Source organism: Hyalella azteca, unplaced genomic scaffold, assembly GCF_000764305.2.
Source record: "Hyalella azteca isolate HAZT.00-mixed unplaced genomic scaffold, Hazt_2.0.2 contig8063, whole genome shotgun sequence".
Taxonomy (NCBI): Eukaryota; Metazoa; Arthropoda; class Malacostraca; order Amphipoda; family Hyalellidae; genus Hyalella; species Hyalella azteca.
In genome coordinates this window covers 104,941-121,153 of record NW_025938169.1, presented here as the reverse complement: position 1 = coordinate 121,153, position 16,213 = coordinate 104,941, and the positions used below count along the sequence as shown (strand labels likewise).

Sequence of the window (16,213 nt, the reverse complement as noted above, 5' to 3'; positions counted from 1 at the left end):
CAGAACCATCTGTTCCATGAGCATCCTAACCAGATGCGCAGTTTAGAAGACTATGTCCACATAACGTCTGCGGCCTTGACAGGACTGGCCCCGGCCGCTGTTATCCTCAAACATTATCGGTAAAATTAAAAAAAATTATATATTATTAGTAAAATTTTTTTGAAAATTAACTCGTTTTATTTGAATTATTTAATTAAATTCCATGCTAATAATTACTGTCATATTCAATCATTATCGGCGAGAAGGCGAGATTAATCAATAAAAATATAATATATTAATTTAATAATAGACTGAAACCCTTGTCCGCCTTTTAATTATTATGTGTAATTTGTGTGAAATTTTTCATTTAAAACTGTCTTTATTAATACATAGACTAAATCCTCAATTAGCCACAGAATTGTTTCATGTAATAGTAATAGTATAAATTTAATATATATAATTAACTTCGCTCGGGCTCAGATTTGTTTAGTGTAATGCCATACCAATTATCAATTATTATCCATTGCCATTTCTTAACTTTTTATTTCATACATGCTTTCAAATCTGGAATTTTATTAACTTTTTCAAGTTATTTCCGTTGTAATTAGTTTATCCCCGTAAAAATAGATAGCCTGGTCAAATTTTTGATAGCTACTTAAATTTTCGAGTACTTTAAGGGGACCTTTCATCCCAAAATCTATTTTCTATATTTAGGGAAGGATCGTCTCCAAACTTGGTACACATATGTAAAACAGAATTCTAAGACATTTTTGTTCATGTGAATTTTTCGAAAAAAAATGAAAGAAAACGTGAAATTCATAGAAAACGGCCGAAAAAGGGTCAAAAAGGGGGTACTCAAAAAAGTTATAACTGTTGCAAATCACATGTTACAACATCGAGACACGTATCATTCGATGCGTAAAACGATTATCTAGCGATTCATGGGCCACTTTTTCAATTTTTTTCTTGGTTCTCTTTTTATGACGATTTTTCTGAAAAAAACTGAATTTTTCGAAATTTACCCATATTTCCCCCCTTTCTTCAAAATATTTCCAAAAAATGGCCCGACAATCTCTAGATATTTTAATTGCGAATCGAATGGTGTATGTCTCATTGCTGTAGCTTCAAAACTCGAGGAGTTATAAGGTTTTCCGTGACCATAATTGTGAATTTATATTACAGCCCGACAAAGTCGCGGGAGCATCTGCATAGCACTAAATGTAGCAAGGATACGAAACTAAACGTTGCTGGAGCTCGATTCCACTCGAGGATGCTGGGAGCAAGTGCTAGTACACCTACCCATATGCTGTCTGCGGGGTAACTGAGGTGCAATTCGTGAGTTCGTGTAGACGCTCTATTTCAAGTGTTTGGTAGCTAATTACTTCCATAGGGATTTGTTAAAGAACCCCGCACCCGCCCCCCCTTTTGGGATCTGTACTGAACGCATAGCTCAACGTACAGAGATGGTTTTGGTACCGTTGAATGCGTCAGAAAAGCAGCTTTAAGATGAGTATAGTAACTGGAGAATGGCATAATTGGCCGCTTTACGTCAGACGATTTACTTTATAGTGAAAGGCCGTGTAATTACTAACTTGACTTTACTGAAGGGGGCCGGACACCCGCCCCCCTTTTGGGATCTGTAGTAAATGCATAAATCAACGTACCGAGATGGTTTTGGTACCGTTGGATAGCTCAGAATGTCAACTTTAAGATGAGACTAAAAACCGGAAAACGCCACAATCCAAAATTTTGCCGTGAAAGGTCCCGTTAACTTACAAATATTATAACTATAAACTTTTTCATTTATCGCTACAAGAACCCCCTTACACTCGGAAAAATATATGGCTCATATTTAAAAAAAATAGTGACACACTACACATGCACGTATCACTGATACGCCTCGCCTCCCAGCAGGAAGGGGGCAAAAAGTGTATGATCATTTGGACAAAGTCCCACTTATTCCTGTGAGTGTACAGTAATTGTACGTGCAGGTATCTGGTGGTGGATGGTCTGGAGTACATAGTATCAGGAGCAACGTTCATGCTCATACCTATGCTCATGCTCGCGCATAGTAAGCACCAAGACTCCCTCAACCGGCAGGTTTGTCACTAATTAACCTTTTAATTAAGTAATTTAATACCCTTTTAATTAATTAATTTAATGTTTCAATTAAAGATATGCATAAGCACCAAGACTCCCTCAACCAGCAGGTTGGTGACTAATTAACCTTTTAATTAATTAATTTGATGTTTTTAATTAATTAATTTAATGTTAAGCACCAAGACTCTACGAACCAGGTTGGTGATTAATGTTTTAATTAATTGATTTAATGCCTTAAATGAAGACACTCATAAGCACCAAGACTCCCTGAATCAGCAGGTTGGTAAACTTTGATTAATTAAATAATTTAATTGTTTAATTAAATGTTATAATTACTTAATCAAATGTTTTCATTATTAATTAAATCTATTAATTATTTATTTGAATATGTTGATTATTTAATTAGGTGTTTTAATTATTTATTTAAATACTTTAATTTTTTAATTAAATATTTTAACTAATTAATTAACCGTTTTTACCAAATATACACAATATAATTTAAAAATGGAATTTACGAACAGCATCGAGTGTCCATTATTTGTTTCTATAGATAATTTCATGTTATTTTTGATCACGCAGAGTTTAGGAGAAAACATAACAATTAATATAAATGTTCAAAATCATATTAAAAAGATACACATGTACTAATACCTCATGTACCGCAGGTACACATGTACTAATACCTCATGTATATCACATGATTTCATTTGAATGTTTTTAATAATGTGCGTTTAAACGGGGACAGTAGCGGTAGCTGATAGACTACTGGCTCAGTACACTATATACTGTGAGAGTTGGGTTAAGGCCGGTGTTGCTTGCTTAAGAATGAAGTTGATATTTAAATGAGTAACTTTCATTATTAAATGTGTGATTCCATCTAAATGTTGTTTAAGGTATATACAAGGAGAAAGTATTAGCCTATGGTGCTATCAGCAAGTATTATCCACTTCGTATATCGGGCTAAAAATTGGAAAAAATTATCAAATTTTATTTTTCATTATTAATTCTAAAGAAATATTTGAACATTATGGCTAAAAATTTAGAGAAACTACTACAAATTTCGAAGTAAAAAGTACTATCCGCGTCCACTATTGGTAAATACCTTAATAAGCACTTTTACCTTTCGTCCGTCTACCGACGGCAGCATTCGTTACCGGGCATTTAAATACATATAACATTAAAGACATTTTAGAGAAGCATGAATGTTTAGTGAAGGCTCATTTTTTTCGTTTATTGTGAAGACAGCAATGAAAATGTGATTCTAAGTTGAGATCGTTATAAATCAAGTAACAATATTTTAACAAGAATGCTCTGTGTGTATTTTTGTCCTGTTTTATCATAAGAATTAATTTTGGGCAAATTTATCATTCTCCAAAAACTATAATCTTTGCCTATCATCAGAAGACTCCTGCCTAAATTCAAAACTATCACTCGTATATGTTGATTTTGTAACACATTTTTCGTACTCTTCTACAAGGTATCGTACTGATTCTAATTAATTTGTTATGATGGTGTTAAATTTAAATTTAATTTTGTTTGAAGATTACCTTGCCTGAAATACAGAGACCTGTGGATAGTGTTAAATTTGTATACCTTATAGGCTTATACCCTTATACACTAGGAATTGTTACACCTCAAAGTTAATTTTATAATATACGAAGCTTTCATGAGTGCTAGATGAAAAAAAACTGAAACCTATATATAGATTAAATTGACGACATTAAGTTATTAACACCAGATTCCAAAATGTCTTATATGAAAGAGAAATTAATTCATCAAAACAGCAATTGTTTTGGAGTTGCGGGGCGCAGTATAGAGCTCTAAATTCTCCAAAAAGTAATAGTTCATATTGCTAAATAGTGATACATTTATTCCACTTAGCACTGATTCGCCCTTTTTCCTGGCCAAACTGGGTCACGATGACCCACACAAGCTAAAAATTGCATCGCTAACTGGACAAAGTTTCGCTCATTACTCTGAGTGTGGATGTCGAATTTCCAAGTCGTTTGTTTCATTTTTTCATCTCGCCGATAGTAACGGACTGACAAGATTTTTCTCCTAATGACTAATTTTCTTTCTAACATTAATAATAATCTAACAACCACACAATCAAAATTTTGTGGCATTGTGGAAAATAATTTAAAACCAATAGTATTGTTTCCGGAGATAATTGAGACGCGTTGTTGAGCCAGCCAACTTTTTTCATAAGGAATATTTCTCAAGTTATTGTAGTTTAATTAATGATAACTGATGAACATAACAAGCAGGATGGATAATCTTTGCAGGTTTAGACTCCGATCATACCGCATCCTAATAATAATATTAATAAAGCCACTATATGATAATTAAAAAAAAATACCCTATCAAATCCACATTTTTCATTTTGCGTTAAACTCTCATTTCACTCTCGTTTAAAAGAATAAGAATATATTCTCGTAGACAAAGTCACACTCATTTCGAGAGTAATAACGTCTTCACGTGGCTATATATATAGTGGCTCGATTTAGCCAAAGAATTTGACAGTGTTCCGCATGAGCGGCTGTTGCGTAAAGTGAAGTCTTTTGAACTGACGGAAACGTACTCCAATGGATCAGAGATTTCCTAGTAGGTAGACGACAACGTGTAAGTATTAACGGAACCGTGTCAGACTGGGCATCAGTGCGCAGTGGCGTGCCACAAGGAAGCGTCCTGAGGCCTATTTTTTTAGTTGCTTTTATAAAAGATCTGCCAGAAGTAGTATCCAGCATGTGCTCCATGTATGCCGACGACACAAAAGTTTATAATACAATGAAGGCCTCAAATAAAGTGCAATTGCAAGATGATCTTGACAGTTTAGTTAACTGGGCTGATACGTGGCAGCTGCGGTTTAATTCTGACAAGTGTAAAGTACTTCATCTCGGGAAGAACAATGAACAGCAAGATAACAGTATGAGAAGACATGACATGGTTACAACGAGAGAGTAATGATAGAAAAGTCTAGAGTGGAAAAAGATCTCGGAGTTTATGTCGACAAGGAGCTGAAATTTTCTAAGCATGTTGAAACGCAAGCTAATACATCCAACAAACTTCTTGGAATAATCAGACGCTCCTAAGAGTTCCTAGATGCAAAAGCGATGAAGCAGTTTGTAAGGGCACGCGATCCGCTCTTCTTAAAGTCACTTGTTCTGCATTCCAAAGCTAAACTCGACGCTAGGGCCGATTGTAGACTTAGATCTTGTCCGCCCACACTCGACAGGTGAGCTTGTTAACCAACGGCTAATTCTGGTTCTATAATTTTGTACTATATTTTTTAAGATGAATTATCCACTTTGAAATAGACCTTGAAATGCCAACGAAAGCAATACCTACATGACTGTTCAATCTCGACAGGTCGGACCTGAACGGCCAAACCTACCGTCCCGCAAGCTCAAATCTCGTTGCCATATTATACTTTAGATTATCCGGGTTACATTCCATTACTTTACGTAACTCAGCTTTACTTTACTGCACTTAATGTAACTGTTCTTTGCTACCGTAACTTTTCCGTCACTTTGTCGTAGTTTTGCGTCGCGTAGCGCCTGAAGTTGACTCCCCTTCATTTAGCATTCTTTGATCTATTGTTAATAAATGTTTCTGTTTACTCCTGAAGTTGTATTGCATCCACCCCATACGTTAAACAAACCGTATCCCTTGACACAGTTGTTTGTTGCAGTCGTGCGCTCGAATCTAGAGTTTAGAAACGCCGTGTAGCCACCTAGATTTGAAAAGGACCAAAATTTAATTGAGAGTGTTCAAAGAGGCGCAACAAGGATAATTCCGGGCTTGAAGGGCAAGTCCTATGAAGAAAGATTAAAGATTATGAAGGTTCCAAGCCTCTGTTATCGACGTCTACGTGGGGACCTCATTGAAGTATACAAGTATATTCATGGTTTATACAAGGTCCCCAAAGGATTACTAGAAATTGAAACAAGAACCAACACCAGGGGCCACGGCTATAAACTAAAAAAACTGCGTTGCAACTCATCCAAGCGACAACATTTCTTCTCGCTCGGACTCACCGACATGTACGTGGAACAGCCTCCCCAATTGCATTGTTGACGTTCCGAGTAAGAACGCGTTCAAGAAAATACTAGATAAAGCTATGGAAAAATATATGTACAGACTTGAAATGCCAAGTACCATATCGAACCCGGTGGAAGTCTAATAGTTATTTCAAACTATCGTCAGTTTGGGAAGGATCCGGTCAAAGGGCCTGTATTTAGATCTCCTGTGGACAAGTCACGAAAAGTACATACAAGAATCGGCGACAGGCCACATCATGCAGCCCTATTCTTCACTATGCTATGCTATTGAAGGTAACGTTGCTCACGTTAAGATTTTCATCTAATTCGATAAACTTTGATTTACTTCAAAATTCAGTGGGATGATTTTTCGTATTACAACAAATCGTCATGATAGAAAAGTTTACTCACTGACGATAATCTTGATACTAATGATGATAAAAAAGGAATCGATGTAAAAATCTGAAATAATTCTGTTCACAGCGCACTGATAAAATCTACTTATTTTTCAAATTTGAATGAAATCCGTTCAGTATTGATGGATTTATGGCTGGCAGAGTTGAACATGAAGTTAGGTTTCCTGTATTAATAAAAAAGGGAGGTCGTGATTTGTCCCGCCTAACTAACTTTCGCCCCAGTCGTAGCTTCTCTCATCATGTTTTGCTCTCATCAAAATAAGTGACGTAACACCCAAATATTCCGAGTAAAAAGCTTGAGAAGTGACAAATTTCTTGCGAGAGGCACCCGCGTGAAACGAAGAGGGTTTCCTAAATATATGATTTTCGAGTAATATATTCCAATTAATTAATGTGGATCCCCTACATATGTGCCAATTTATGCATACGCTTCACTTCATGGATGGCGATTCATTAACGTGCCTTCGCTACATAGGTCATTCACATTCATTGAAAATGCTCACATGGCAAGCCGTGACTACCTTCGCCTGCAGGTTTGTAGTCTGGCGTCAGTGTAGCCAGATAGACCTTTGTCTGGTCAAATTCGACAATTTGGGCTTTTTGCAACACTTCTCTTTAACTTCAGTTCTTGTTGTTTGTTTGTCTGTCTGTCTGTTTGTCTGTCTGCTACAAATCTTATAATCGATATTTAACACACTTCTACCTGTCCAATCTATCTTAAATTTGGCACACTTGCGTATAAAGTTGGAGACAATGCATGAATCAATTGACAGAATAAATAATTTTATAAATTATAAAAAAAATTCATTATAAAAAAATCTAAAAATAATTTCGTCAGCTACAAATCCATATATGACACAATTTGACCTGTCCAATCGATCTGAAATTTTGCATAATGGCATAAAGTCAGAGACAATGCATGAATCAGTTGACAGAATGAATAATTTTGATAATTTACAAAATTTTGATATCCTAAAAAATTTTTGATTAATAATTTTTTTCAATATTTGAAAATAAAATTAGAAATTCATTGTACATATGTAACATCCAAGAATCTGGATTGTTCAGAAGTGTTGTCTTTAAAAAATAATTTTTAAAACGCATATTATTTCTGATTGCGTTGGCCAGCGAAAATCTTTGAAGCCATAAACTTGTGGTATTTTTATTTTCAATAGAAAATGATTTAGACCTTTTTATAAGACACGAAAAATCAAATTTGTACAGCTTATTACAAATTAACCAAGTAATTATTTATTACTGGCTGTTTTCTTACGTTTTTGAGACAAGATTTCGCCGTTTTCTAATGCTCTCATCTGGCAGCCCGAGGTAACCATGCCTGGCGCTCCGCGGAGACCTGCGAGACGCGGAGTCCGCGCTCGCGCGGGCGGGCCGGCGGCTCGCTCTGTCGCTCAGTAGCAGCGTTGCCAGATGGTATATTAGTAGTATAGATAATAGGTGTACCGTCACACTTTGAATAAACAGCTTAAATCATAGGCCACCACAACCATTTACCCCGAATCTTGTCTAACAAAATTAACCAATTACCCCTGAATAAAACCTATTCATTTACTCACAATCTTATTTCGAATATTACCCATCGTAACACTTTGCATAAACAGCTTAAATCATAGGTTTCCGATAATATCNGACAGTAACACATCCATCTGTTCCATGAGCTGTAACTCATCCATCTGTTACAGTGGAGGTTCAGAACCATCTGTTCCATGAGCTGTAACTCATCCATCTGTTACAGTGGAGGTTCAGAACCATCTGTTCCATGAGCAGTAACTCATCCATCTGTTCCATGAGCTGTAACTCATCCATCTGTTACAGTGGAGGTCCAGAACCATCTGTTCCATGAGCTGTAACTCATCCATCTGTTACAGTGGAGATCCAGAACCATCTGTTCCATGAGAAGCCTGGCCAGATGCGCAACGTAGAAGACTACGTCCACATGACGTCTGCGGTCTTGACAGGCATGGCACCAGCCGCTGTTATCCTCAAACATTATCGGTAAAATTAATAAACTTTATTTATTAATAATTTAATTTAGTTGAAAATTAACTGTCTTATTTAAATATTAATAGTAAAATTTTGTTGAGAGGGAACTCTTATTTATTTGAATTATTTAATTAAATTCCATGCCAAAAATTACTATTATACTCAACCATTATCGGTGAGATGGCGAGATTGTTCACTAAAAATCTAATATATTAATTAATAATAAAATGTAAAATTTTTTCCACGTCTTAATTGTAGTATGTAATTTGTGTAAAATTTTTTATTCAAAAATTAGCCCTTATTAATACTTGGATCAAAATTTTTTTTCGGTTAGCCACAAAATTGTTTCGATGTAATTTGTATTAGATTCAACAATTAAAGCTAATAGTTTTAATTTAATTAATAAATTGAATTAACCTCTCTCAGGCTCAGATTTGTTTAGTAATTTAGTGTAATGTCATGTCAATTATCAATTCTTATCCAATGCCATAATTAAATTTTTATTCCGTTCTTAATATCAACTCCGGAATTTTATTTATTTTTAAGTTATTACCGTCGTCATTCTTTTATCATCATAAAATATAGGTCGTCTGGTCAAATTTTGATAGCTACTTAAACTTTTGAATATATTAACTTACAAATATTAAAAATATAAATTTTTTCATTTATCGCTACAAGATCCCCTTGCACTCTGAAAAATATATGGCTCATATTTAAAAAAATATAACTCAGTACTCACTGCAGTGAGTGACAGAGAACGCATTTTCTCGTCGACGAAAACTTGAGGTCACGGACGGACAGACAGACAGACGGACAGACAGACGGACGGACGGACGGACAGACAGACAGACAGACAGACAGACGGAAGGACAGACAGACAGACAGACGGACGAACGGACGGACAGACGGACGGGCGGACGGACGGACAGACGGACGGACGGACAGACGGACATGGCGAGCACAATAGCGCATTTTTTTCATAAATGAGGAAATGCGCTAAAAATAATGACACACTACATGCACGTATCACTGATACGTCCTTTCACCGGGTCAAGCTGGATCAGAATGACCGGCAGGAAGGGTGCAAAAAGTGCATCATCATTGAGACAAAGTCCCACTTATTCCTGTGAGTGTACAGTAATTGTACGTGCAGGGCAGGAAGGGTGTAAAAAGTGCATCATCATTGGGACAAAGTCCCACTTATTCCTGTGAGTGTGCAGTAATTGTACGTGCAGGTACCTGGTGGTGGATGGTCTGGAGTACATAGTATCAGGAGCAACGTTCATGCTCATAACCATGCTTATGCTCGCGCATAGTAAGCACCAGGACTCCCTCAACCAGCAGGTTAGTAAACCTTGATTAATTAAATAATATAATTAATTAATTGTTTACATGATTAATTAAATGTTTTAATTAATCAATTAAATGTTTTAATTAATTAATTAAATGTTTTAAGTAATTAATTACTGCCTAATTAATTATTTAAATGTTTTAATTTATTAGGCAATGTTTTAGTTAATTAATTAAATGTTTTTGCCAAAGATACACAATATAATTTATGAATGGAATTTATAAACAGCATCACGTGTCCATTATTTGTTTCCAAAGATAATTTCATGTTATTTGTGATCACGCTGAGTTCAGGAGAAAACTTAACAGTCAATAAAAAATCTAAATCATATTGAAAAAGATACACGTCTTGTGCTGATACCTCAAGTACCGCAGGTACACATGTACTATACCTCATGTACCACAGGTACACATGTACTAATACCTCGTGTATCACAGGTACACATGTACTAATACCTCATGTATCACAGGTACACATGTACTAATACCTCATGTATCGCAGGTACACATGTACTAATACCTCATGTACCGCAGGTACACCTACAAATGGGTATACTTTGGTTCCTCTTGGCAGTTACTATGTACGCAGAGACCGTGAACATGGACAAGCCTGTCTACCCCATTATACGTGGCTTTCTACTCATCTACCTGGTGAGTTATGTGGTATATTGAAAATCAATTTCAATCTAAAAATATATAATATATTTCATATATATATAAATAATTTCAATCTATAAAATAAATCTATAACATTAATTTCAATCTAAAAATATTTAATTAATTTCATATACATAAAAATAATTTCAACATGTAAAATAAATCTATAAAATTAATTTCAATCTAAAATGGATAATTAATTTCATATACATAAAAATAATTTCAATCTACAAAATAAATATATAAAATTAATTTCAATCTTAAAATAAATATATAAAATTAATTTCCATCTAAAAATATATTTCATGTCAGGGTGGACTGTGGATCCAAGCAGACTTCATCCTCTGGAACATGGATAACGACAAGCGGTGGCCTCCAGAGGACCATTTCTACCTCTTCCTTGAGACCATGACGATGGCCTGGCACTTCATCGGGGCCATCATGGTCACCTGCATCGTTAACTTCATCGTCCTCTTCCTGGTGAAGAGGCTAACAGCTTCACAAGTGAGGCAGGAGCTCGACATCAGTAAAGGTGCCATTCAAGCCCTGATGGCGCTGCCTGAGGGCGAGCGTCGTAGCCTGCGTCAAATGGAGGCATAAGTGGGGTGTAGCCGCAAAGCCATCTCCAACTATCTCAAGGACCCCGTGAACTACGGAAAGCGGCACACCAAAGGCCGCCCCAAGAAGATGTCGGCCCGTGACACGCGTCGCCTCTTCTGAGTTACGGCGCCCGGCGACTTGAGCGCACCCAAACTAGTCCAAAAGTTGGAGCTCAATGTCTCCAAGTCTACCGTCTCTCGCACCCTCGCGTCCTCCGGCATCTTACAATACGTGAAGATGAACAAGGCCCCCCAATTGACCGATGCTCACAAGCATGCCAGGGTCGCCTGGGGCACAAAGTATGCATGTACTAGTGATGAAACCTGGGCCAAAACCATCTTTTCTGATGAGAAAAAATGGAATTTGGATGGCCCAGATGGTCTGAAGTACTACTGGCATTACCGCAGGAATGACCCAAAGGCAGCTTTTAGCCGCCAAAATGGCGGGGGCAGTGTAATGGTGTGGGAGCCTTTCATGCAAACGGAACGAGCGAGCTCGTCTCCCTCAAAGGCAACCAGTGCGCGGACGACTATGTCCAAACGTTCGAGGACCATCTACTTCCCGTCATCCGCCACCGAATTCGCCGCAGCGCCATCTTCCAACAAGATAATGCCTCAATCTGTACAGCGCGCACGACCAAGGCCTTCTTCAAGCGTGCCAAAGTCCGGGTTATGGACTGGCCAGCCAAGTCCCCCGATCTGAATCCCATTGAGAACGTCTGGGGGTACATGGCTGGCATCGTCTACGCCTGCTGGAAGCAGTATGACACGAAGGAAGAACTCGAGTTGGCCATTCAAGCCGCCTGGTCCAATCTGGACCCCAACTACCTCCGTAGATTGTCTCAGGGCATGAAAAAGCGGTGCTTGGATGTCTACAAAGCCAACGGGGAGCATATCGGTGCATAATTTTTAGTTTTGCAGCTGACGTTTGTTTTGTTTTGCCTAAAATGTCAAAGTGTACAAAGTGGGGCTAACCTTTAGCGTCGGGGCAAAAACATGTGTTTTTCATTTTCTCCCGTTACTAATTACATTTTCAAAACAGTCTATTGTATTTTGATTACTGAGACCAAGACGATTCGTTTGCCACCATTTGCACAATAAAACTCACAAAACTCGATGTGTTATGATGTTTTAAAGGGGTGGGGCTAACCTTTTGCGTCGGGCTGTACTGTGAGAGTTGAGCTAAGGCCGGTGTTGCTTGCTCAAGAATACCGAGGATATTTAAATGAAGAGCTTTTATTACATGATTTCATTTTAACGTTTTCGATAATGTGCGTTTAAACGGGGACAGTAGCGGTGGCCAGTAGGCTACTGGCCCATCTCACTACAGTATATACACAGTGCGATTTGAGGTAAAGCCGGTGTTGCTTGCTTAAGAATGAAGTTGATATTTAAATGAGGAACTTTCATTATTAAATGTTTGATTCTATCTCAATGTTGTTTAAAGCATTAATACATGGGGAAAGTATTAGCCGATGGTGCAAGAGGCAAGTATTTTCCACTTCGTATATCGGGCTAAAAATTGAAAAAAAATTATCAATTTTTATTTTTCATTATCAATTTTGTAAAAATGTTCCAAAATTATGGCTAAAAATTGAAAGAAATTACCCCGAATTTCGAAGTAAAAAATACTTAATTGCCGCTTCCAATATCGGCTAATACTTAAAGTAATAAGCACTTTTACCTTTCGTCTACCGACGGTAACGCTCGTCACCAGACATTTAGATACATTTACTCGTGCATTAAAGACATTTTACGTAGACATTACGTATCTGTAGACAATAAAGAAAATGATAATTTGTTAAATGAGGAAATTGTGAAATTTACAATTGTCGCTTCGAATGATGAATGTGAGGTCACTTTAAAAAAAGCATAAAGTTTAGTGAAGGCAGATTTTTCGTTTATTGTGAAGACAGCAACGAAACGAAAATGTGATTCTAAGTTGAGATCGTTATAAATTAAGTTACAATATTTTAACAAAAAAGGCTTTGTGTGTATTTTTGTCCTGTTTTATAATAAAAATCAATTTTGGCCATACTTATTATTTTCCAAAAACTAAAATCTTTGCCTATCATCAGAGAACTTTAGATTAAACACCAAACTATTACTTGTACATGCTGATTTTTTACCTCATTTCCGTACTCTTCTACAAGGTATCGCATTGATTCTAATTAATTTGTTATGATGGTGTTAAACTTATATGTAATTTTGTTTGAAGATTACCTTGCCTGAGATACATAGAACTATGGATAGTGTTAAATTTTCATACCTTATACCTTTATACACTTGGAATTGTTACACCTCAAAGTTAATTTTGTAATAACCGAAGCTTTTATGAGTGCAAGATGAAAACAAAATGAAAGCTATATATTGATAAAATTTACGACATTACGTTATTAACAACAGATGCCAAAATGTCTTAAATGAAACAGATATTAATTCCTCAGTACAACACATGTTTTGGAATTGCGGGGCCGGAATAGAGCTCTAAATTCTCCAAAAATTAATGGTTCATATTGTTAAATAGTGATACATTTATTCTAAGTAGCACTGATATGCTATTTTTCCGGGTCAAAATGACCCACACGCTGTACAAAACTTTTAGCGCGACCTCCCTTTTCAGCGGAAGGAAAGAGTTAATAACACTTGTATGGAATAATGTAAAGAAAACTATTCACTTAAACTGAATTTATTGAACCGAATTTGTGTCGATCAAACACAAAAAATGAAACAAAGACGATAGGCGCGAGCTGCTGCCCGGTGGAAGTCCTCTGAATCGGGAGCAGGAGCTTCACCTGGCTAGTGTACACCAGCCAGGCAGCACAGGGAAACTGACACGCTAAGCTCCGTGCAGCCCATCCTGTCAAAATAAATGCCAACTGATTTTAATGAACGAAAGCCAAAAGAAAAAATTGGAACAAGCTGAATGTTAGGGTTCTAAATATTAAATCTTAAATTTACGAACCTGGCAGCTATGCTCTTTAAATTTAAATGATAATCTTAGAATAAGAGATTTATACAACAAATTTGGCTTTCAAAAGTATATAGCATATATTTCAGTTGTAAGACAAGACGGGTTTTATTATTTGGGTTGAGAGTAGTGAAGGGGAAACGGTTATCCATAATGGAAACCGGCCGGGGCTACAAGTTGCCACAACACCCTGAGCTTAAGTGACGGACAACCAACCTGCAGCATCCGGTCCTCTCCACAGCTCTCGCAGAGACCCGTCCTCCGTGAGAAGACGAGCTGATGCCGCAGTCCCCAGATCGTCCCAGCACCTCGAGGCCGCCACCTCAGACGAGACGCACGCTTGAAGGTCTCACTCCATAACGTAGACGTGGAGGACAAAGCTTAAAGGTGTGGCGTCGTTGGCAGTCGTAATGGATCTGTCTGTTGGGCTGTTTCTGAATCGGACTAGAGGTTTGAGTTTAGCCTCTATCTTCAAAGTTGGATTCGAAGAAATGCGGAAGGCTGCCGACACTATTGCAAAAAATGTTGGGAAACTGCAGCCGGCCAAATAAACTTACAACTAACTCAAACCCAAATAACAAACGTCCAACTAGAAATATCTTAGTCAAGATAATTTTATACACACGAGCTAAATATTGCATCGCTATTTATATTGAAAATGCGATGAAATATTGCATCGCTACCCACTCGCTCATTACCTGAGTGTGAATATCGAATTTCCGAGGCGTTCACTGCATTTTTTTCATCTCGCCAATAGTGGAGGATTGACAACATTTTCTTTCTAATAATCAATTTTTTCTAATAATAATAATGTAATAATCACACAATCAAAATTTTGTCTAGTGACCTTAGCATTCGTTACCAAATTTTATGAATGCGAAAAACATTGTGGAAAATAATTTTAAACCAATACTATTTTTTTCGGACTATAATTGAGATGCGTTGTTGAAGTAGCCAACAATTTTTCGTAAGAAATATTTCTTAAGTTAATGATAATTGATAAACATAAGCATAACAAGCAGGGTCGATAATCTTTGCAAGTTTAGAATTCCATCATACCGTATACCCGTTAATAACAATAAACCTGATATATTATAATTAATAAGAAATACCTCATCGAATCCACATTTTACATATTGCGTTAAACTTCCATTTAACTTTCGTTTAAAATAATAAGAATATATTTTCGTAGACAAAGTCACACTCATTTCTGCGAGAGTGATAACGTCTTCACGTGGTCATTGAATGTTGCTAACGTTAAGATTTTCATTTAATTCGATAAACTTTAATTTGCTTCAAAATTCAGTAGGGATGATTTTTCGTATTACAACAAATCATCACATTAGAAAAATTTATTCACTTACTATTATCCTGTTGCTCATGAATAATCGCAAACGACAGTAACCAAGTATAGTATTCTACATGAAAGGAATTTTACGTTTACTACTTCGTCCAGACATTTTTCATGGACACTTTTCATGGATGATTTTTATTGACGAATTATCACTTCATGGACGAACTACCAAATTTGAGGAACATTTTATTTAGAAACCTTGCCAGCCTTTAGAATGGATACACCATCAAAACAAACGTGTTAACGCATCAAACTTAGTAAAATTTTTCAGAATGCTCTAGGTAGTGGACCTCATTAAAAATCAATAATTCCTACTGAGGCCGTGATTTGTCCTGCCTAACTTACTTTTGCCCCAGTCGTCGCTTCTCTCATCATGTTTTGTTCTCATCAAATAAGTGACATAAGATCGGGTTCCAAAGGCCGGATCCCTTGTGAATCAAGTCACGAAAAATTCAAGAATCGGCAACAGGCCATGGGCCTATTTCTTCAGTGCCAACACTTCTATTCTATTCTACCCAAATATTCCGTATAGAAAGCTTGAGAACTGACATATCTTGTGCGAGAGGAACTCGCGTGAAACGAGGAGGGTTTCCTAAATATATGATTTTTTAGTAATTATATGTAAGTACTTAATGTGTATCCCCTACATACAGTATGTGCTAATTTTTGCATACGCTTCACTTCATGGATGGCGATTCATTAACGTGCATTCGCTGCATAGGTCATTCATTGAAAATGCTCACATG

At 36.7% G+C, this 16,213-nt stretch overlaps 1 protein-coding gene across 1 annotated transcript; it reads left to right on the top strand.

The window, feature by feature from the left end:
* The first annotated feature begins 8,192 nt into the window (after positions 1–8,192).
* LOC108665834 lies at positions 8,193–13,374 on the top strand. Its single transcript, XM_047881475.1, has 6 exons — positions 8,193–8,548; positions 9,772–9,880; positions 10,421–10,537; positions 10,856–11,137; positions 11,596–11,974; positions 13,361–13,374. The coding sequence occupies exons 1-6, from the start codon at positions 8,463–8,465 to the stop codon at positions 13,372–13,374; spliced, it is 987 nt and encodes a 328-aa protein (XP_047737431.1). The 5' UTR covers positions 8,193–8,462.
* The last annotated feature ends 2,839 nt before the right edge of the window (positions 13,375–16,213 follow it).